Source organism: Staurois parvus, unplaced genomic scaffold (assembly GCF_062004578.1).
Source record: "Staurois parvus isolate SC_StPar_1 unplaced genomic scaffold, SC_StPar_1.0 ptg000437l, whole genome shotgun sequence".
Lineage (NCBI taxonomy): Eukaryota > Metazoa > Chordata > Amphibia > Anura > Ranidae > Staurois > Staurois parvus.
Genome location: NW_028318233.1, coordinates 703782 through 726531, shown reverse-complemented (window position 1 = coordinate 726531; position 22750 = coordinate 703782). Strand labels below are relative to the sequence as shown.

At 42.4% G+C, this 22750-nt stretch overlaps 1 protein-coding gene across 1 annotated transcript in view; it reads right to left on the bottom strand.

Moving 5' to 3' along the window:
* Window positions 1–11408: 11408 nt before the first annotated feature.
* The window catches only part of SUPV3L1 (Suv3 like RNA helicase), a 35786-nt gene continuing 24444 nt past the window's right edge, over window positions 11409–22750 (bottom strand). The window contains exons 14-15 of the mRNA XM_089687741.1: window positions 16842–16990; window positions 11409–11886 (exon numbers count right to left, since the gene is read on the bottom strand). Of these exons, the coding sequence (XP_089543867.1) occupies window positions 11478–11886; window positions 16842–16990 (558 nt within the window). The 3' untranslated portion in view covers window positions 11409–11477. The remainder of the gene's footprint in view (window positions 11887–16841; window positions 16991–22750) is intronic.

Genomic DNA, 22750 nt, shown 5'->3' with positions numbered 1-22750 from the left:
TGCTCCCGCTTCCCAGCCGCAGCCAGCTATATAATGTGGTCCTGCACCGTGGCCTTATGCGCTTCCCATATAGGTACTGCCAAAGAAACAGATCCCGAGTTCTCCGTAAAATATGTACATATGAAAGATTCTATTTGTTGGCAGGTGACCTAAGTAGTCAAAGATTTGTTAATGAGCCAGTGAAAAGGGTGCCGTGCTTACCCCGATAGGACAAGGAGTAGAACCAGGGGATCATGATCTGACCAGGGCAAGGAAGGGATAGATATCCACCTAAGGGAAACTGTTGGACATGAATAAATACATGGTAAAGTCTACAGAAACTGTTAAAGGGGAAGTCACACTCAGCTGGGTGAAGTTCCCTCCAAACATCCGCCAGTCCCGCAGTCTGTAAAAGAGAGTGCATACGTCCCTCTAACACTAAAGTCGTGAGAAGGGGCTGCCCCCCAGGCATAGCACCTATCTAAAGCGGAATCCAAGGTAACAGTCAAATCCCCCAGAAGAAGAACCTTAGAATGTCAGGAAATGACATTCTAAGGTGGGAAAAAAATTTATGCTGAAAGTTAGTGGGGGTGTAGTAAGAGACAAAAGTAACCTCCTGGTCCCAGAGGGTGCCCTGCAGCAGCAAGTACCTGCCCATGGAGTCCGCTATATTCTGAGTGCAGACGAAGGGGAGATTACGTTTAAGAGCTATCAGAACACCCCACCGTTTCTCAGGAGCTGAGGCCATGTAAAAGATGGGTTAATGAGGCAAAAGATACCGTGGGAGTGAGGACTAGGAAAACCTTGTTTCCTGCAAGCATACCAAGTCAATTTGTTGCAAATTGAGGTGATGGAAAACTTTAGACCACTTCTGAGGCAAATTAAAGCCTTGGATATTTTGTGAATGTATTTTCAAGCCATAGCGGGATCGGCTTAAGCCGCTCAGCAGAAAAGGGACAAGTCGGCCAATAATTGCCATTCCCAAGGACGGTCGGACCATGGCGTCCCAACATCCTGCCTAAAACAAACAGAAAAACCAGGAAAGAAAAGATGACAAGAAAAGAAAGGAGGAAAAGAACACAAAAAATGTACAATAGTACAATCGTATCACACCAATGGTGAAGTGCACCCTACACTCAAAGGATACCACTTGGGGGTGGCTCTACCACTGGACACATGGCTGCAAATGGATACATCAGAAACATAAGTCCTCAGAGGGCAAATGGCAACAAACATAACATAATTAAATCCCATATCATCAGATACATGAGTCCCGGAAGCAGTTCATATCCGCGGAAGCCTCACTGTTGGAAACCCAGCTGGGCTCGGGGGCCCAACCCCCTCTGGGGGAATAACTACAAGCCATAATGAAACCTAAACAACATAGCCAAGGTGTTCTCCCACCCCAGCAACCCAGTCATCCTAGCACCGAGTAGAGCCCCCCTTGAACCAACCTCCCCCCCTGGAGCCCAAGGGAACCATTGGCCCGGTCCGCTAACAGGAACCCAACCAGTATCGCCGGGACCTGTGACATTCTGCAGTTGCCAAAAATCAAAGACCTCAAGTCCAGGAGGTGACCCCCCACTCAAGCCAAGGGAGCCGGCCGGCTGGAGCCCAATTATAAAACGCTAACAAAATGGGAAAGCATAAAAGGCCAAACTCTCAGTCCCATCAAGAGGATCCAACAGTGAAACACGGAGGGAGTCCTGGATACGACTTCAGCCCGGGGAAGAGCAGGATGGACTGGATAGCAGAGGGGTCCGAGGTAGGGCCCTCTTCCTGTTGGATGTCTTCTCCCAGAGAAAGTGGCCCCGTTGGAGATACAGATGAATGCGCCAGACTCTGCCCAATGCATTCCGATGGAAGGTGTAGGGATTCCAGGAGAGAGTGGGCCTCCTCCAGCATGGCAACCGAGTAACTGCAGCCCTGGTAGGCGAAGGTGAGGCAGAACGGAAATCCCCATGAGTATTTAATTCTGCAATTCACCAGGACCGAAGTGAAGGCCTTCAACAGACGGTGCTTTTGAAGAGTGATCTGGGAGAGCTCCACAAAGCGCTGATAGTGATGCCCTGGAAACTGAGGTCTGGGTTGTTTCTAGCCGCCAAGAGGATGGTCTCCATAGTGCGATAAGTAAATTTGATGATGATGTCTCTTGGGGGCCCACCCGGTCGTCTGGGGCCCAATGCACGGTGTATGCTGTCAAATTCGAGCCGGTCAATGGGAATGGCGGGCGTCAGCTCCTGTAACAGGGCAGTAGCGGTTGAGGTTAGATCTGTAACGGTTTCCGGGACACCCCTTAAGTGTAAATTGCCACGGCGGGAACGATTCTCAAAATCCTCAAGCTGGAGCAGCACGTCCACCAATTCTTTCTTGAGGTCATACAGATCCTTTTTGTGGCTTTCAATTACCTTGGCCGCAGTGTTCATTTTATCTTCGAGATAGTTTGTCAATTGCCTAACTCACAAATTTCTCACGAGAGACGGTCTGCCAGCTTGGAGGTAGCGGAGGATAATGCCTACTGCAGCATGGACTTAAAGTGGCACAGGAGCTCAGTATCCCTCAGAGCCAGAGTGGGTGACTGCAGGGATGCCTCAGATGCCAGGTCCTCTTCACCGATGGGATTCGATGCACCTGCGAGTGGTGGCGTTGGACCGCAATTGAGGCCGGGGCTTCAGAAGCGGCCTCTGGCAGGTGGGCCGCAAATTCCAGCACGGCCTGCCAAGCGTTGACGGCACGGGCGGCCCCCACGTTTTCTTGCCCATTGGGGCAGTGGATGACAGCAATCCAGGGGAGGCTGGAGGGAAGATGGTTGACCGCCCCAGAAAGTCGGCAAATCAGCCAACGGAGGAGCGGCCTTAATGTGTGGCCATTTTCGAACGCTGCTCACGAGCACCATTCTTTTTTTTTTTTCAATATGATAACCCTTTCTGTAACTTATCTGTGCATGAGAAACTCCACATGCCCTGGGGAACTGACCGAACAAGCACAACATGATAACGATCTGGAAATGCTGTTCTTAAAAAATGTCATTGTCTTACCAGTTAGTCAGGGTTCCATCCCCCTTAAGTGTACCAGTGGCCATAGTTATTCAGAACAAGACTATTGTATACACGCTGCTGTGTTTGCTGTCCTTGCAATTGCATGATATTAAACAAGTTATTTCTTTTTCAGCTTGGTTTCACTAGACAACATTAATGTCAGACATCTAGGCTTAGGTGTGACTGCCATGTTCATATACAATCTGAGTGACTATAACAGTAGATTAATACCACATCTGTATAAGTATTTACTATTGGGACAAATTCCATATGTGAAGTATTGCAACAGAACATGCTCTGATAACATATAGAGAAGCAGTTTCTTCATTTGAAACTACAAAATCTGCAGTGACATCATTCTTAACGTTATCCTTAAAAACAGGTACTTATTGAAGCAGGTTATATATGTGTATATGAGCTGCGCCAAAATATATGGACCTTGCATATTGTTGTAATACTGTTCAGTTCCTACACCATTAGTGAAATCATTTAAGAGATCATTACCAGATCCTAAAGGCTTGTATCCATGAACTCAATATGATAAAGTCATTAGCTTTTGAAAGATGTGCTATGAGGATAGTGCTCTTTCAGATAGCCAGCTGTTGAAATATGATTGTACCTGAGACAGTTGCATTGATTTTTGTTTAATGGTATATCCTGTTGGCTCTACATACTGAGGCTGATTTACTAAAGTATGAGAATTTGCACAAATTGTGCAAGTATTCACTTCAGTTAGCCAATCAAGTGCAGGTAAACAAGTAAACACCGATTTCATTTTCACACAATTGGATGACTGAAGTAATTTTGAACAGCAGTTGAGCTCCTTTCATATGTCCGTTTTTCATCTGTCCATTTATGGATGAAAAACGGACATCCATGTATTCCTACAAAATAGATGTAAACGGATGATCATCTGTTTACATCCATTAATGTCCACATCCGTTAACATCTGTTTTTTGAATGGAAGAAAACCCTATTTTTCTTCCATAAAAAAAAGAAAAAAAATCGGACGAAAAACAGATGTAAATGGACAATAATGGATGTAAGCATACAAAAAGCTGACGTGAACTGATGAAAAACCGATCTGTTATTTCTTGAAAAAAAGGTGACAGAACTGATGAAAGAAACAGAACGCGCGTGTGAAATGGGCCTTATTGTTGGAAAATTCTCAAATACTGAAGGCAATCAGCTGCACTGTATGATATTACAATGAAGTGTACAACAGCTATCATAGAATAAAGAACATGCTCATCCAGGAATACATGACTAATACAGACTAGCCTTTGTGCTCATGTATAATCTATTGAAACGTATACATTAACACAAAGGTCTAATGGTCTAATCAAAAGCCTAGTCTAGCCTAGAGGACAAAGTACAAAGCAATGATTTAACTGACAATGCCATAAATCTACAGAAAGCCTAGTGTTTAGCCATAAAATATCCTTGTATTAAATCTGAGAATTACAAGCACTTTCTACATACAGCTCAACAATGTATAAAACCTATAAATATATGGACATTAATTGTGTTGTGAATTAAAAAAAAAAGAAGTTTTTTTTTTTCACTTGAAGTAAAATCCTTTTCTTGGAATCCATTTAGGAACACAAATTCAGTTACAGATGGATAAAACTGCTGTCTACAAAAAAGGCTGGGCACTGCCCAATAGAAAAACTGTAAACCAACCCCAGTATACAGTAATCCTTCCCCTAACCTGTATACACAGTACAATACAGTACTAAGAGCATGAACAGAAAAACAGAGGGGTGGGAACCCTGTTCCTGAATAAACTCCAAGAAAACGTTTTTACATTAAGTACAAAAATCCTATTTCTTGCATGTCCACTGAGGAACATAGGAATTCGCATACAGTCAGGACATCCAAAAGCAGTCAAAGCAATAGAGCAGCAACCTCCAACAGGCACAGAAAACTATAGCTCAGGGGCTGTCTAAAGGACCTAGGCCCAGTTCTGAAACAGGATGAGGTCGAGCCCTGTATCAGATAGGGGGACCTGCCAATAAAAGGAAGGGCATTGAAAATCAACATGACGACTCCCGTGCCCCGTGACACGCAGGGAAGAGGTCCCTGCACTTATTCTGAAAACGCAGCTCGCACAGGAACCTCGGTTCCCTGTATGGTTGCGTTTTCCAGTGCGGGCGGTGTGCCATAAGAACTAATGGCACCCGTCCGTGGGTCTGCATTCCGCTGTGCGGGTGGTGCGGCTGCACGGATTTTTGCGCAGATCTGCAGCGGCACCACCCGCACACATGTGAACCAAGCCAAAGACTATGTAAATGTCACCATCAGGAGGAGAATGACTCACACACAGCCTGAACCAGTGAGAAGCTGAGCAACCAGAACCCAGCAAAATGCGTGGAAAAACAACAAATTCCTGGAGGGATAAAATGACCCACAAGTTGATGTGGTCAACAGAAAACAGGGCGGGGGACCCCAGAAGGAACAGGTCCCAAGCGGGAAACCAGGGCAAAACAGATCCAGGTAAAGAGACAAGTCTGTTTACTTCTAAGGCCCAAGGTTTTACACCCTTATCCCTTGGGATCAAGTGGTTGTAAACTCCATGCCTTAGCAGTTCTTAGGCTGGCCATACACTATATAATTTTCTGTCCAATTTCTGCCCAATTTCCTTCAGATTTACCTTCAACTATGTAGCGCAAGGGCCTGTCTAATTGGATTCAATTGAAAGTGTTGTTTAGGTTTGACCTCATATTATATGGTTTTTGGTAAATCTAAAGCAAAATTCTCAAGAAAATTGTATAATGTATGGCCAGCCTTAGCCAGACAACCAATTTCACTAAGTGAGACATACCAGAAAAATGTCTGTATTGGCACAACACAATAGCACACAAGGGGGCGACACCTCAGAACACTGCAGAGTTCAATCCAACAAAGTCAATGTGCGTAAGAGTAGGGTGCAATTCCACAAGCGTAGGTAGGAGTGGGAATTAAACTGTAGCCCCAGACTAAAGAGATAGGAACCAGAAAGGACTGAGTCTGAAGTGGATCCTGGTGAACTTGCTTTACCCTGACCACAAGTCATGGGTCTAAGAAGCTCCTGTCCCCCGCAGATCCAGCAAAGCATCAACAGTCATGGAGAAAGGGACAGAAAGCTTAACAGAACTAGAGAAGTGGTTAACTCTCTCGCTGCTGACAACTGCTCTAAAGACCCCTTTCACACGGGTGTTCCGTTTTTTTTCATAAGTTTAGTCCTGTTTTTTTCTAGAAAAAAAAAAACTGATCAGTGCACATTCGTTTTTCATCCGTTCTGGTTTTTTTAAACAGAAGAAAAATAGGGTTTTCTTCCATTCAAAAAAGCAGATGTTAACGGATGCAGACATTAATGGATGTAAACAGACGATCGGCCATTTACATCCACTAGTCTATAGAAATACAGCCGATTGCCTTAAGTATTTGAGAATTTTCACACGTGCGTTCTATTTCTGTCATCAGCTCAGTCACATTTTTTCCAAGAAATAACAGATCAGTTAACAACAGATGATGATCATCCGTTTACATCCACGATTCTATAGGAATACGTGTTTGTTCTTTTTTCATCCGTAAATGGACAGATGAAAAACAGACATACGGAACGCCCATGTGAAAGGGACCTAAGGGTACACACTTTTGGTGAAGGCTTAAAGACGAACAGCCCATTAGCGACAAACAGCTACAATCAATGAAATACAGCGAAACCTGATCCAGATGGATTTTGCAAGTGTTCGGCTCTTTGAAATGGTGCTGACTACAAAGATCCAAAAAGCTGGCTATTCACAGGGTGTTATCTGAGCATCCTACAGCAGGGATGCTAGGAGAGGACACTAGGCTGAACACAGGGGCTAATGCTCTGAGAAGGCAACACTGAGGATCCAGGTCCTTATTTAGATAAGGGACAGTTAAGAGCTGGTACTGGTCAACCTTGTAGGACAGAGAGAAAGAGCACCTGAAAGGTATTGTGCACCATGTGGGGGTTTGGCCCAAAAACAGGGAGTTCTCTTGAAGAAGTATAGAGACCTGGACGGGCACAGCTCCTAAAACAAATTAAAGGATAAGTGCACTTTAAAAAAGAAAAATAAATAAATGCACTTTCTTGTAGGTAAAGAAATGTGCATTTATTATTTTTTTTTTTCTTTTTGGACCCTGTAAAGCATTGCACCAGCAATCAATAGATCGATGGTACCACCGATAGTCTCTGTGACAGGAGTCACTTTGGGTGGGGGGCCCATGGAACCAAGCTCACTTTGGAGAGGTGGGGAGACCCGTCTCAGCTCCCCATATCCCTATTATGTGTAAGTCACCCTGTGCCTGTTAGGGGTACAGGGTGATCTGTCCTAATATTGGGGTGGGAGGTTGTTGATTGTTGAATGTCATGTGGTTGCACTCATTGTTCTATTGTGTGTCTTGCTTGGGAGCAAACTATTATGGGATGTATGTGTTTATGTGTACTAGCTTAGTGGGGGGGGGGGGGGTCTCCAGCAGCCCTCCCTCCTGATGAGACTGTCTGCTGGTGTGAAATTTGTATACCTGTGTCTCTTGTTACTAAATGTAGATTGCCCCGCCCTGTGTCATTATGCAAGAAGGGGGGGGATTGCCCCTGAGTGTATATATCTTGTATCTGTGTTCAAATAAATTAGTCTACCTCCTGGATTACTTCAAGATTGGTGTTGTCTAGTCTTGTATGGTCGGCTGTGGTGTCTGTTGTCGGTGTTCGCACGAAGCGGTATTCTAACAGAAGTACCCAAGCGCAGACTGGGTCGGTTCCGTTACAGTCTCCTCGTACGAGCAGACAGTTTAAAGCAGAACTTACCTCTCTCAATCATGGACTATTTTTAATCGTTATGCTGCTAGATAGTAAAGTATAACATATTTACTTGTTTTAAACTTTTTTTTTTTTTTTACATTTCTTTAGTTACTTCCTGATTTCAATGCCTAGGCAAATGATGTCATACATCTCAGCAGTCATCAGGAGGAGAGGGAGGGTTCTCAGCTCAACCTATGGGTGAGCTAAGGACAGATGGATTCCAGGAAGTAAATTCTACATGAATCATCTGCCCTTACTCGAAATGGCCATGGCCAGAAATGCCAGGGAGTGTTTTTCAAAATTTCTCAGCAAAATAAAGCATGGAGACATAACTGGATGGGGGGAGTTTGCTTTGAATATTAAAAATGAATTAAACTGTTTTTGGTGCTCAGATGCAGTGTAGTTCCGCATTAACACTGACAGGAAGACTGAATGAACTACCACAACACTATACAGCGTCGTAGTAGTTCACTGAGAACTACAAGTCAACATATGCAAAGAATGTCTGTACTTTTAGTTCATTAATTTACAGAACTCTGTGAATGAATGACGTGGCTGCTGACAGCTAGTATGGGGAACTTCTCCACGTACTGTTGTCACTGGCAGGGGAGGAGAGGAAAATCAGGCTGCAGTCGCAATAATGGGAACATGTTACATGTTCTACCATAAAATCGGGTGGAACATGTAACATGTTCCCAAAGCTGAACTTGTTCTTTAACACTTGCACTGAAGCAAGCAGTTCACGGGTGAGAGGGGCCCAGAGACTGGAGAAGGTGCATTGTTCTGTGCAGTAGCACAAGGGAGATAAAGAGCAACTGAAGAGGGAAGAGAGGCAAGGGATTAGCCTGTGGCAAAAACAGGGTTTGCACCTAGATGCTGGAGAGGCAAACTATCCAAAGATCAGCTAGGATGCACAATCAGTTCCCATCGTGTAGAAGTGGAGGTGCACCTTCATGAAAGCATCTACTGTAGAAGTAGATAAAGGAGAAGGGTTGGACTCAGCTGACCTCTCCCCTAAACCTCCTATGTTGTAGCAGGAGTGTAGGGCAAAAGAGACCACATCCTTCAAATGACAGCCATGCCACATGGTCTTTGGATGCAACATTAGTGTAACCAGAGTGTTGTGCACATCTGTATGAACATTTGTATAGGATCCATGCCAGACATAAGTTTAGATACTTGTAGCAAGCCATCACAAATAAGAGTGTAAGGCTCCAGGCATTTATTCCAATTGCTTAAATAATGAGGGGCCTACCATGCCGTTAGAGATCCATTTTGCGGGATCTGACCCAATTTGCCACAGTTTGACATTAAGCTGACTGTCAATACAGGATAGAGAGCAGAACCAGCAAGTTCAAACTGGAACTTAAGAAGGGATTCTAGTTACCGGTCCTTAGAATGCTTAAAAGCTAATCACACCTTCTACCTGTCTAGTAGTCTCCTGTCATGGTGCGTCAATGGTGTGTCCACTGTGGGAATAGACCACCTCCCTTTTTAGGGGGAACAATTCCAACTCACTCTTAGGTGGGGCCCAAAACTCATCAGGGTGCTTCCAATTTACGTAGAGAAATACCTCAGATAATGAATGTAATGAATATATTTGCAGCTCTAAAAGCTCTACAAAAAGCAGGTTGATCCTCTAATTATAGGGTAGCACACATTGCATCAATAATAATGACAGCAGGAAACTATGTTGCCCCAAGGACAGTCTCTTCAGAGACAGACTAAGGGGACTCTGAAGCTGAGCCAGGGATGGGGACAACAACCAGTAGCCCAGCCTGTTCTATGACCTCAGTGTGGTCAAAGATAGGCACTACACAGGGATGGCACTGGGGTGTGCTTAGTGTCTCTGCAGTCAGTTCACAAGGAATTGGTGAATCTGGCTACAAAATCCTGAGTTGCTGTGGAGGTCCCTGATGACACAGAAGGGGACTCCCATAACGTAGACCCTATAAGTATAGGGTCAATGAATTTTGGATTACAGACATCAGTTCCTTCAGTGGATACTGAGTAGACAGCCCCAGAACCCATAGGGGAGTATGTGCTGCAGTCACCCATAACAGCAGAACTGTATCCTTTTTGTCTGTGTGCAGACATGTCATGTTCAAGTAGTGGCACCGTAACTAGGCTCAAAGTGCACGGCAAGTTGGACAGAAGTGACAAGGTAACAGTAGATTGGCGACCAGAGTTCTATGTGGCACAGCAGAAAGAGCAGTGGGATGGAGCTTCCTTGATGCTGAATGGCATTACACTCCACCCAGCAGATGACATTAGCGCTCAGTCTCTCAGAGTTAGCCTTTTCTGTGAATAAAGCAGGCAGTAGTAGAAAATGTGAAAGGCACCCCAGTGGAGTAATAGAGAGGTAGCTCCCAATGCTTCAGCCTGAATTGCCTAATCCACAAAGTGAGTCTACAGAGACTGGGTCAAGCACTGAGGCATTGCCATGGCTCTGGACCTGGAAAGCGGTCCACAGCTAGATTTTTCTAGTGCATGAAGGTCTGGAAAGCACCAAAACCTAGTACACAAAGGTAACATTCCAGGCTCAATTTGGGTATCTTGTCCAGTGCTTCCCATTTACAGCACTCCAAAGTCAGGTTTAGGAAAGGCCCATCAGGATAGCTACTTTTTATAGACCAGATAAAGCAAAAAAGTGATAGAAAAATGCAATGAAAAAAATTGAAGGTATAAATGGAGTTGACTTCTCGGCACAGCCTTAACAAAAAAAAACAAAAAAAAAAAAAACACACCAGCAGAAAACTAAATATGGCAATAAATGGATAGGAATCTCAAACAAATATTCTTAGGAAAATTTGTACAAAAATTCATAGGGAAATTTGTATAAAAAATTCATAGGAAAATTTGTACAAAAATTCATAGAACATTCGTCTATCATTTGAAAGATTTGTTTGCTTTTCACATTTGACTTTGGAATGAATGGACTTTGTAGAATGAAAACCACAGAGCCTGCTAAAAATTTGTTCATGAAAGATTTTCCATCCTGCTCCTTCAAATTTTTCCAGGCACTGTGGTCAAAAAAAGAACGTCAATTTGATCCACTAATTATTAGAAAAACAAACTCTCTTAGAACCTTCTATTTCTAAGAATTTGTATTTGAAATTCTACCCATCTATGGCCAGCTTAAGGCACTCTTGGTAGAGAAGGGGTGATACTGGAGGAGACCTAACATTTTTCTAGTCACTAGGGTTAAATCCTCCTGTAAACAGCAATCCCCAGCAATAACCCTGACTACTGTTGTGTCCCTCAATGGACAAGAGGGGAAAAAAGGGGGGGGGGGGGGGAATACCTTTTTACAGTTATGATCCTGCACTTCTTCCAGAACTGTAGAAAAAGAATTGATCGCAGTTACTACAAATAAAAATAAACAGCAGTTTGGTGATCCATCTGTTTTGGATGGGGTGTATTTTTGGTCCTCCCCCCATTATGCACATAGACCAATAATTTAATAATTGAGAACCAAAGATTTTGAGAAACAATTCTATAGACCAACGTGGAATTAAGAACTAAGCCATAGGTAAACATGAGGTTACTTGAAAACCATGTCATAATAGAAACTTGAATAACTTTGATATACAGTCTCTTTATTTTTTTTCAATAAAAATAAAAAATAAAAATTGGTTTAAATGGAACTATTTAGTCTTTTTTGTCTTTTTAAAAGTGTCCATATCATTGGATGTCCTTCCATCTTGGTTTCCATGGTCATTCTGGCGCCTCAGCCATTCTTGTTCAAGCTGCCTTAACATGGTTGGTGTAAGGAGTCCGTCCTTAACTAACTTGGAGGTGAGGGACCCACTCTGTGCTTCTGAATTTAATGAAGTCCGCCTACTTCCCCTGACCCCCCTCAGTCCAGTTCTTGAGTTCTCGTTACGTGTCTCATGAGATGGAACAGCGCCCTCCATCACGTGAACATTAGATGCAGCTTCTGATGCTCTGATGAGTTTAGTAATGTTATAAACACCATTTTGTATAATTGCATCTAGATCTTTTTGCATGGACCTTACAAGCACAGTATGTGGAAACATATCCATAAACCGGTAACTGGGTAAAAAAAAAAAAAGGAAAATGTTACATGGTGAAATTATAATGTCAAACATTAAGGCCCATGCACGCTTGAACATTCTGAAACTTTGAACTACAAAGTGCTCACCATCCAAAATCCCATGGTTCTCAATTATGCCTGATAAAACCTGAGAGTGTCACTTGAAGCTGAAAAATATAGGAGCTTTTTTCAAGCTGAAAGCTTCAAGATAGATTTCAATGGGAAAAAGAAAAGCCTGTAAATTGACCAAAGACTCTCGTGTGAGTGCAATCTAAAGATCAACAACTTCCAAGAGGATCCTGCAGATGTATTATTAATAATATTGTAACAAGTACAACCAGGGATGTTACATAATCTTCAAGATAACACAAAAAATCCAATACGTTATATAAATATATATCCCTAAAAGACATATTCTAATATATATATAGTGAACCCAAATAATCATATAATAAATCCCAAAAATAACCAATATATAAATAAAATACAATTATAAATGCAAAAATAAAAATTCAAAAATTATAAGTCACTCGTGTCCAGAAAAATATAAATAAAGTCACTCCAAAAACCTTAATGTCCAAAAATATGCAACTTATCAGATCCTTTAGTGCCGAGACCCTCCAATGGCTCCCAAAAGGAAAGCATGTACCTCAAAAGAAAAAACTCATATAGTGCATTAACTTTAATAAATTATTATCATACCCATATACCATATGCACTTGTGCAACTTAAAAAAAACTGTGAAAAATTATTAAAGTGAAAAAATGTGAACTGTGTAAAACGTGATAGTTCGTCACTCTGTGAATACAATAATCCAAGTGACCATACAGTGTACACTTCTATAGTGTAAGGCATATACACCCTTACCAAAAAACAAACAAAAAACGCCTTATCAATATTGCAGAGATCGGCAGCACGTTCCCACAATTTTCCTCCAAGCCAGAAAAGTACTGCTTAAGATGTCATCCACCACATTCTTCTAGATGTCATCATAGCTTTTAGGAAGTACTCCATAGTACTCATGCTCCATGCAAGTAATATATGAATAAAATATAGTGTTATTCTGTTTCAAAATTAAACACACATACATACTTTATTAACTGCTTACATTAAAATATTATTCAGGAAGCATATTCCCATGCTCGTCAAACCTCTAGGGTCGCCGAGCAGCTTCCAAATTGTTTGACATGTGAATTCCACTATCAAAGATGGCCGACACGCCACTTCCGGTTCCTCTCCTTCGCGTCCGACGTCACATCTGGGACTTAGTCATAAGGGATGTATTTGTCGGACCAACCAGCACTTCAGAGACTTCCATAACTGTGATCCGGGGGTTTTGAAATTTTGTGGAATTGATAAAATAGAAGCCCATTGGAGAGGTGGGGATAAAATTAAAGCCATCTCAAAAAACGAAACCCTTTGGATCTTTCAACTACAAACGTTAAGGCCAAAAGGATTAAATGTTGATTTAGAGCTGAATTGTTTTATTCCTAATTACTGATGTTAGGATTTTAATATTTTATGTATATTTTATTTTTAAATATTTTATTATTAAGGGGTATTAAATAAAATATAACTTTTTTTATTAATTAAAAAAAATTTAATATTTTCAATAAGTTGATAGTAAAATAAGGATATGCTTTCTAAATAATATTTTAAATATAAGCAGTTAAAGTATGTGTGTTTAATTTTGAAACGGAATTACACTATATATTTTATTCATATATTACTCGCATGGTGCATGAGTACTTTGGAGTACTATGGAGCACTTTCTAAAAGCTATGATGACATCTAGAAGAATGCAGTGGATGACATCTTAAGCAGTACTTTTCTGGCTTGGAGGAAAATTGTGGGAACGTGCTGCCGATCTCTGCAATATTGATAAGGTGGTTTTTGTTTGTTTTTTTGGTAAGGGTGTATATGCCTTACACTATAGAAGTGTACACTGTATGGTCACTTGGATTACTGTATTCACAGAGTGACGCACTATCACGTTTTACACAGTGTTCATATTTTTTCACTTTAATAATTTTTCAGTTTTTTTAAGTTGCACAAGTGCATATGGTATATGGGTACGATAATAATTAAAAGTTAATGCACTATATGAGTTTTCCTTCTTTTGAGGTACATGCTTTCCTTTTGGGAGCCATTGGAGGGGCTTGGCACTAAAGGATCTGATAAGTTGCATATTTTTGGACATTAAGGTTTTTGGAGTGACTTTATTTATATTTTTCTGGACACGATTGACTTATAATTTTTGAATTTTTATTTTTGCATTTGTAATTGTATTTTATTTATATATTGGTTATTTTTGGGATTTATTATATGATTGTTTGGGTTCACTATATGTATATTAGCATATGTGTTTAGGGAAATATATTTATATAACATATTGGGTGTTTTGTGTTGGTTTGCACTTTCAAGGGTGAACGTTAGATCTTATATGTTAGAGGGTATTATTGATAGTATATTTTTTATTGATACCGTAGTTTTAGTTTTATACTCTACAAGATACACAGATAACTACTGCACATTTAGAGGATATAATTTCTCAGAATTGAATCACATTCTGTATGACATAGATAAACCTGTACTGACAAACCATGTAAGCTAAATCTAGTGACATGTCCTTCTAAAAACATTGGTAGCTGTCTGGCTACCATGGTGCCACATGCTTCATAGCTTTCGATGCAAGTATGCAGATCAAGTGTACAAAGTTCACAGTTGACTATCTAATCTGTACACTTTTCCAGGTCAATGAATCAGCATGCAATAAAGCGTAACTCCAATCCCCCTCAGGGAGATCAATGTACACAGGAAGGATTTAATTTGGATGCAAAGTAATATCTTTTTTTCCTGTTCTGAAGAAATTACTGTTTGCTTCACCAAGTCCTTTACAGACTGATTCATGAATGGGAGGGTCAGCCTTTATTATAATCACCTGGTGCACTCCTGGTGCAATCTGCATACCTTCAAATGGAAAGCCTTGCTTGACCAAAATTAAATTCCTACTGCAGGGAGTACCTAAAATGTTACATGCATCTTATAGCAGACTTCTGAGAAAATTACATCTCAGAAGCAGGAAATTACATCTTTAGGGATATTCTTTAAACCATCAAACTGCCGTATTACACTGAATTTGACAGTTGTAGAAATTACAGCAGCTGCAGTTTGAAGTGGGAAGGTCATAATATTACATTACAAAATGGCAAGTGTATCAATGCAATATGCCATATTCCTTTTTAAAGTAGAGAAAGTCAGGAAACTAAACATTCTGGGACGTCAGCCACAGCAGGTCCTGTATCTTGTCAATTATAGTTTTCCTTTAAAATGAATTTCAATACTATTCAGGAAAGGAATACTAGAAATAATACTTCTACCTGACACAAAGGATAATGGACTTAATGTCGATCAGACACTATTAGGGCCATTTTCTCCTTCATGACTTAAGCCCCTCTTATTCCATAGACGCTTTTTACTCTTCTGTGGCTCATGTTTATTACCCAGTTTTGTTTTTTTCTACTTTTTCCCAGCTTTGTCAGATTGTTTTTTCTTTTTTAAGAGATACTGATCTGCATGGGCAAGGTTTTAGTATCTTTAAAACTGCCATTTTCTTGCCCATACAGTATATACCCAGCAGCATCTACACACCTCTTCTTGTTCCTGTATATCTCTGTTCAACCTCCAGGACCAGGAAAAGAATTGCCATGTGGAAACTACAAACTGACTTGTCGCTCTCACATGGAAAAGAGAAGCGAGTCACATGCTCACCCATACCCAGAAGCGATGGGTTACTTTGGTCTTGGCGGCTGAATGCGGTGGCAGAGGGAGAAAAGGAAAGGTAAGTATATGCAGTGGATAGGGAAGTTCAGTGACCTCTTTCCTATAACCTGCAGGAGCAAAAAAGGTCACTTTTTTTAATCAAATTGTCTTGGAAACTTTGTAAAATCTCTGAAAGGTTACTGCTTTAGCATGACAAAGCAAGTAGATCTCTTTAAAACGTGTCCTGAAATTTTACAGTATAACTAAAGGCTTTTTTTTTTAAAGTTATGGATAGGGTGGAGATGAATTAGAACCTGTCAGTTTTGTTGTGTGTACCCCTGTTGGGGAGATTCAACCTCTCTATTTATCCTGTTTACTATTATCATCAAACCTGCAAGTAAAAGAAAATTCCAAATTTTGGGTTGCCACCAGAAAAGTAATAGGGGGGAAATCTTCCAATGAGGACACTAGTTCTGGTGACCTAGGGGTCCCCAAGGAATTCCTTTAATTTCCAGGGATTTCCGCTCACTTCTAATTTGACTATGGGACAGGAATCGAATGGAAATCTCTGCAATGGGACAAACATGGCAAAAAAAAAAAAATCTTGCAGAAGTTACTTCTTTCCAAAATGAAAAAAAAAAAAGGTTTTGCCTATAGTTCTAATTTAACCAGTGGCCTAAATTAGGTAATAATAAAAAATGTATAATGTACAGTATCCAACAAAACAGTCATATTTAATTAACCTATATGTAACTCTTTAAAGACAGACTGGGTCCGATTTGTAGAGATGGAAGAACAAATTAAATATCTGCTGTCCACAAACATTTGCAGTCATTTTTTTTTCTGTAAGCATGGACACTCTTTCCTTCAGTTTTTATATGTGATTATGTTTACAGGGCTAAATTTCCATGTGTTCAACTGAACCCAGAGGGGTTTGAGGAGTCATTTAAACAGAGGTCCACTAGTAAGAGTGAGTTTAAAAATGTTAAGCATGTCAAATTTAAAAAAGCAAATGGGTACACCTAACTCACTCTAGAATTGTAGTAGCGTGCAGTATTCAGAAGCAGTCAACTCTAGGAGCCAAGATGGATATATTGCCACTGTAGTTTTTTTTTTTAAGGCACCACCATTTTTTAAATGGGGTTTGAGGATACTGTACCTGCTCTGATGATGTAAATGTAACTTCACTCACCTTAACCACAAATAGAGATCCAAGATATCATGAACAGCTTCCAGATACATTAAATCTTTTATGCTCTTTGGAGATGAAACAGGCCAGTGTACATGTTTGCAGATCCATTGGAAAGTGAGAGGCTCATTTCTGCTGAACTGTCGAGCATACTAGAAAAGCAAAAGAAAAAAAATAAACATTTTCTGCCTTACCTGTAAAATATTTTTCTTTAAGTATAGTACAGGATACAGGCTCCAATATTCAATCCAATAGACACTGGGGAATATGCAGTCACGTCCAGGTGACTGGCAAACAGAAATTTGGACAGCTCCCCACCACCCCCACTCACAGCAACCCCAGTTTTGTAGCAAGCATTAAGAGGAAAGAGTCAGGCAGAGGGGAAGGTTAACCATGTCCTTTAATGCACTTCCAAGAAAAAAATTCACAATTAACCTCTTCCGCCCGCGCCTCCCGACCCTTTAAGAGTTTCAGAAGCCAGGATGGTCGAGGCGGGGTTTAGGGAACATGCGACTGCCGTGACGCATCGTCACGACGGTCACATGATCGGGAAAGGTCCCAATCGAAAGAGCAGACCGGGACCTTTCCGTGAGTAGCGGACATGTGTGCTGGGAGCACGCAGGGTGCGCGCTCTCAGCACATATGTTTTTTGTTAATTGCACAATGAGCTGCAGGGACCTGGAGTTAAAGTTAGTAAACGTCACCGCCTCAAAAAAGGCTACCATCAAGCCCAGAACTATCATGCAAAACTGAACTGATAAAGCATTTTGTAGAGTCCATACTGTTCCCTGGGAAGAAATACCCAGGCTTGGGCCGTGTCCAGGACTAGGAATAAGCAACTAAAGCGATGGGTCAAAATCCACAGCAGACTTCAGGAGCTTGGGAATTCAGCCAAAGTTCTGAAGTCTCTGCATTGTCTGCTGTATGTTGGCAGGAAGGGCCTGGGAGGACTGCACCGTCAAAAGGAGAGATTGTCAAATACTCCACAATGTGAATTCTCTGAGAGCACAGCATCATAAGAACTTGGAAGAGAACCTTGGTAAAGACCCAAGGGACTTTGAACAGGCCAAAGTGGAAGAGCCACAAACTGAAATTATCACCCACCGCAAAGCACAGGAACCACTGATACGGAGGAAAGATGGAGGCATTGAACAACACAATGATGTCTATCAATGCCAAATTCCCCTAGTTGCATCAAAGTCATAACTGAGGACTGACTGAATTTGCAATTTTTCTAATTCACAGGAAGGTGTTGAGCACTTTCAAATCTAATATGGGGTGAACTTGCCCACCGATTTTGGGAACTGTGAACAGGCTGGAGTAAAACCACTGAGAGCGTTCCTTCTGGAGAACTTGAATAATTACTCCAGAAGACAGTGGTTACTACAAGGCAATGTGAACAGTCTTCAAACTCTGGAGAAGAGGGAAGATTTGAGGGCATGAAGCACCAAAATTCCAGCCTGTACCCCCAGAGAAACCACGTCTTGTACCCAAAGGTCTGAAAAGCTGACAAGGCCTACAGATATCCCCAGCTACTTGAAGTGGGGACACCCCCTTATAGAAGAACAGACTTGGAAGCATATTTAGTAGGACTGGATGTCCAGAATTTGCACTGAATCCTAGCAGACTTGGAGCGACAAAAGGAGAATTTGCAGCAGAGACATTGCTTTCTTTCTGCTATCTTGCTCTTCACTCTAGTGTCGTCCTTAATAAAAGGTGTCCAATGACTCCCTAAAAAGAGTTGTTCCCCGCTAAATGAAATCTTTCCCAGACACTTATTGAAGACTGTCTCTGCAGACCAACACCGTAGCCATAACAATCTGTGCTCTTGGACTGACATATGGTCCAGACGAGAAGCTTGATGCAGAGAATCAGCCAAGCTGTCAACGGTACTGGAAGGCCATTGGGAAAAAGCACCATTTTTTGGAAGACTCGGATCTGAAAGCATTTATTCAGATCACGTCCCATATGCTTGACCCAGACCACAAGGGTCTGACAAGCTGACATAAAGACCACTATTGGCTGCATAGCCGAGCTAGAGAGCAATGGAGGCTCTAAAGAGACCATCCAACCTCTTGTCCACAGAGTCCTAAAAGACCAGGACATCCTCCACCAGAACCACTAGAGATTTGGTTGTTAACTACCTGCCGACCGCAGATAGCCGAATGACGGCTTCACTGCGGCCGGCCAGTTCTGAGTGGACGTCATATGACGTCCTCCCAGAACGCGCTCTCCTGCGCGCCCCAGGGGCCGCGCACCGGGCGATCGCCGTGTCCTACGGACACAGCTGATCACGTGATGTGGTAAAAGGCCAATCACAGCGGCCTTTTACCACGTGATCAGCGGTGTCCAATGACACGCTGATCAGAGGGAAATGCAAGTGCCGGTTCTCGGCTGCACTTTCAGTCAGTGCCGCCAGTCAGTGCCCAGCAGTGATGCCAGTCAGTGCCGTCTATCAGTACCCATCATCAGTGTCACCTATCAGTGCCGCCTATCAGTGCTGCATATTAGTGCCGCCTATCTGTGCCACCTCATTAGTACTGCCCATCAGTGCCCTTTAGTGCTGCCTATCAGTGCCCATCAGTGCCGCCTATCAGTGCCCATCAGTGCTGCCTCATCAACGCACATCAGTGAAGGAGAAAAAATACCTGTTTGAAAAATTTTATAATAGAAACAAAGAACTTTTTTTTTTTTTTCAAATTTTTTGCACTTTTTTTATTTATAGCGCAAAAAGTAAAGCGCCCAGTGGCGATTAAATACCACCAAAAGAAAGCTCTATTTGTGAGAAAAAAATGATCAAAATTTCATATGGGTACAATGTTGCATGACTGCGCAATTGTCAATCAAAGTGCCGCAGCGCTGAAAGCTGAAAATTGGCCTGGTAAATAAGGGGGTATAAGTGCCTGGTAGGCAAGTGGTTAATCAAGAAGCCGCCAAAATCCACCACTGGAACCATCATCTTTTTGTGGTAAACCTCCTAAGTGGTGTACATCTGAGAAAACTGTTTGAGAGGGAGGGACATACACATAATCTGCCCACAGCTAGTCCTCATACAGATTATCTTGTACTAGCAGGTGCATCAGAAATACCTTAGTAGGCTTCTTGGATTGTTGCAAGAATCCCTACTGGTGACCTTAAGACCAGAAGGCGGAGACAGTTCTAACTTCTAACAAGTGTACACAGAGTCCAAATCACAATGGTTTCTTTAACCTCTTGCGACCTCGCATAGCCGAATGACGGCTTCACCGCGGCCGGCCAGTTCTGGGTGGACTTCATATGACGTCCTTCCAGAACGTGCTCTCCTGCGCGCCCCAGGGGGCGCGCACCCGGCGATCTCCATGATCGCTGTGTCCTACGGACACAGATGATCACGTGATGTGGTAAAAGGCCAATCACAGCGGCCTTTTACCACGTGATCAGCGGTGTCCAATGACACGCTGATCACAGGGAAATGCAAGTGCCGGTTCTCGGCTGCACTTTCCTCACGCGGTCAGATCGTGAGGAAAGTACTGCCGAGAACCGGCAGTTGTCAGAGCGGGGATCGGCACCAATCATCAGGGCACTGATGATCAGTGCCCTGATGATCGGTGCCCAGCAGTGACACTCGCAAGTTCCGCCCAGCAGTGTGCCCACTAGCTCCGCCCACCCGTGCCCAGCAGTGCACCCACCTGTGCCCAGCAGTGCACCCACCTGTGCCACTCTGCAGTGCCACCTACCTGTGCCCAGAAGTGCCACCTACATGTGCCCAGAAGTGCCACCCACCTGTGCCCACCAGTGCCACCCACCTGTGCTGCCCACCAGTGCCACCCACCAGTGCAGCCCAGCAGTGCTGCCAGTCAGTGCCAATAGTCAGTGCCCAGGGGTTGTGCCAGTCAGTGCCGCCAGTCAGTGCCCAGCAGTGATGCCAGTCAGTGCCGTCTATCAGTACCCATAATCAGTGTCACCTATCAGTGCCGCCTATCCGTGACCCCTAATTAGTGCTGTCTATCAGTGCCGCCTATCCGTGCCACCTCATTAGTACTGCCTATCAGTGCCCTTTAGTGCTGCCTATCAGTGCCCATCAGTGCCGCCTATCAGTGCTGCCTCATCAACGCACATCAGTGAAGGAGAAAAAATACCTGTTTGAAAAATTTTATAAAAGAAACAAATACATTTTTTTTTTCAAATTTTTTGCACTTTTTTTATTTATAGCGCAAAAAGTAAAGCGCCCAGTGGCGATTAAATACCACCAAAAGAAAGCTCTATTTGTGAGAAAAAAATGATCAAAATTTCATATGGGTACAATGTTGCATGACCGCGCAATTGTCAATCAAAGTGCGGCAGCGCTGAAAGCTGAAAATTGGCCTGGTAAGGAAGGGGGTATAAGTGCCTGGTAGGCAAGTGGTTAAGTTATTCTGAAAGTAAATCAATAGAGGGTTGCTTACGCCCCTTTGCTGCCAGCAGATTCCACCAGCATAGAAACTTTTCTCATCAGCTAAACAGTGTGAGCAGAAAGCTTCTTTCTTGATGGAAAAAAAAACAGAGAGATAGGGGGAGTTACCCAAAAGGAGTGGAGACTGAGGTCCAAGGTGTCTGAGGCAGGAGTAGCAGGAGAACCCTAAATAACTATCATGGCCCAGCACACTGTGTACTGGTCTGCCCCAGTCCCAATTGCCTTGTGCCTGATAGTGTACCTTTGTGCTGTTGAAATGGTCCTGATGATCCTATAGAGCACAACTGTTAAAAGCCATTAAAATAATTTCAGCATAGTTTCAAAAGATCATGCCATAAAGGGGTTTTCTGTAGGGTAATAACAGAAAGGTTTCTCCAGTGAGAGCTGTGAAAATGTGGAATAGACTCCCTCAAGAGTTGGTTCTGGCAAGCTCAGCGGATTGCTTTAAAAAAGGCCTGGATTCCTTTCTTGGATACACAGAATATAACTGGTTACTAACATTTATAGGTAAAGTTGATCCAGGGAATATCCGATTGCCTCTCGGGGACTCAGGAAGGAATTTTTTCCCCTGCAGGAGCAAATTGGATCATGCTTTGCTGGGGGTTTTTCTGCCTTCCTCTGGATCAACTGTGGGTGTAGGTTTTTAACTTACTTTTTTTTTTTTTTAATGGTTGAACTGGATGGACTATTGTAATTTTTACAGCCAGACTAACTATGTAACTATGTGCTTCCAATTGGTAGTTCTCCATAAACACACCCCTTCTCTATGCAGCACCTTTTTCACCTGAGGGTCAAGTTATGGAAGGACAATCATGTGAATTATAGGCAATGGTCGTGTCATGAAGGACAGATGTCTTACAGGCCACTGTTCCTTCTTAGAGATCTGCCTGCATGTGGTCAACCTAAGCCAAGCTCAACACATCCATGTTATTGTTGGAGGCCAATGTCCACGTGTTCTAAATTGTTGCCTCCAGAGGCAACCTGAAGGAACATTTCTGTATAACCCAGTCATTTTTTAACTGTAGTCCTTATTGACATAAACGGATTGCAAATAGGGGTTAGAAAAGTAAATAAAGCTTACATTAAATTACATTTTGGTTCATTGATTAACCCCACATCCACCTAATTAAAATGCTAATTATAAAATAAAGCCTTTTACCACTACGTTAACTAAAGGAGGAGTTCTTTATTTTTAGACCCAATGGCATCACCATCTGTGCTTCTCTATACAATGCAGGCAGATTGCAGCTAGTGGGAGGGGCTGGCAGGGTGTTTCATATAATTTCCTGAAATCTGATATAAAACAGTTAGCTGGCTCTTGGGAGGAGTTATGCGAATACCAAAATGCCTTGATGAGTGGGTGTCAGTCTGAAAGGGAGACCAACTGCCTTACTTGCTGCAGCTCCTAATTTACACTTTGAGAAGCATGCAGCGGTTTCAGTGGAGTGGCCTATACAACTCATGCAAGATGGGAAAATAA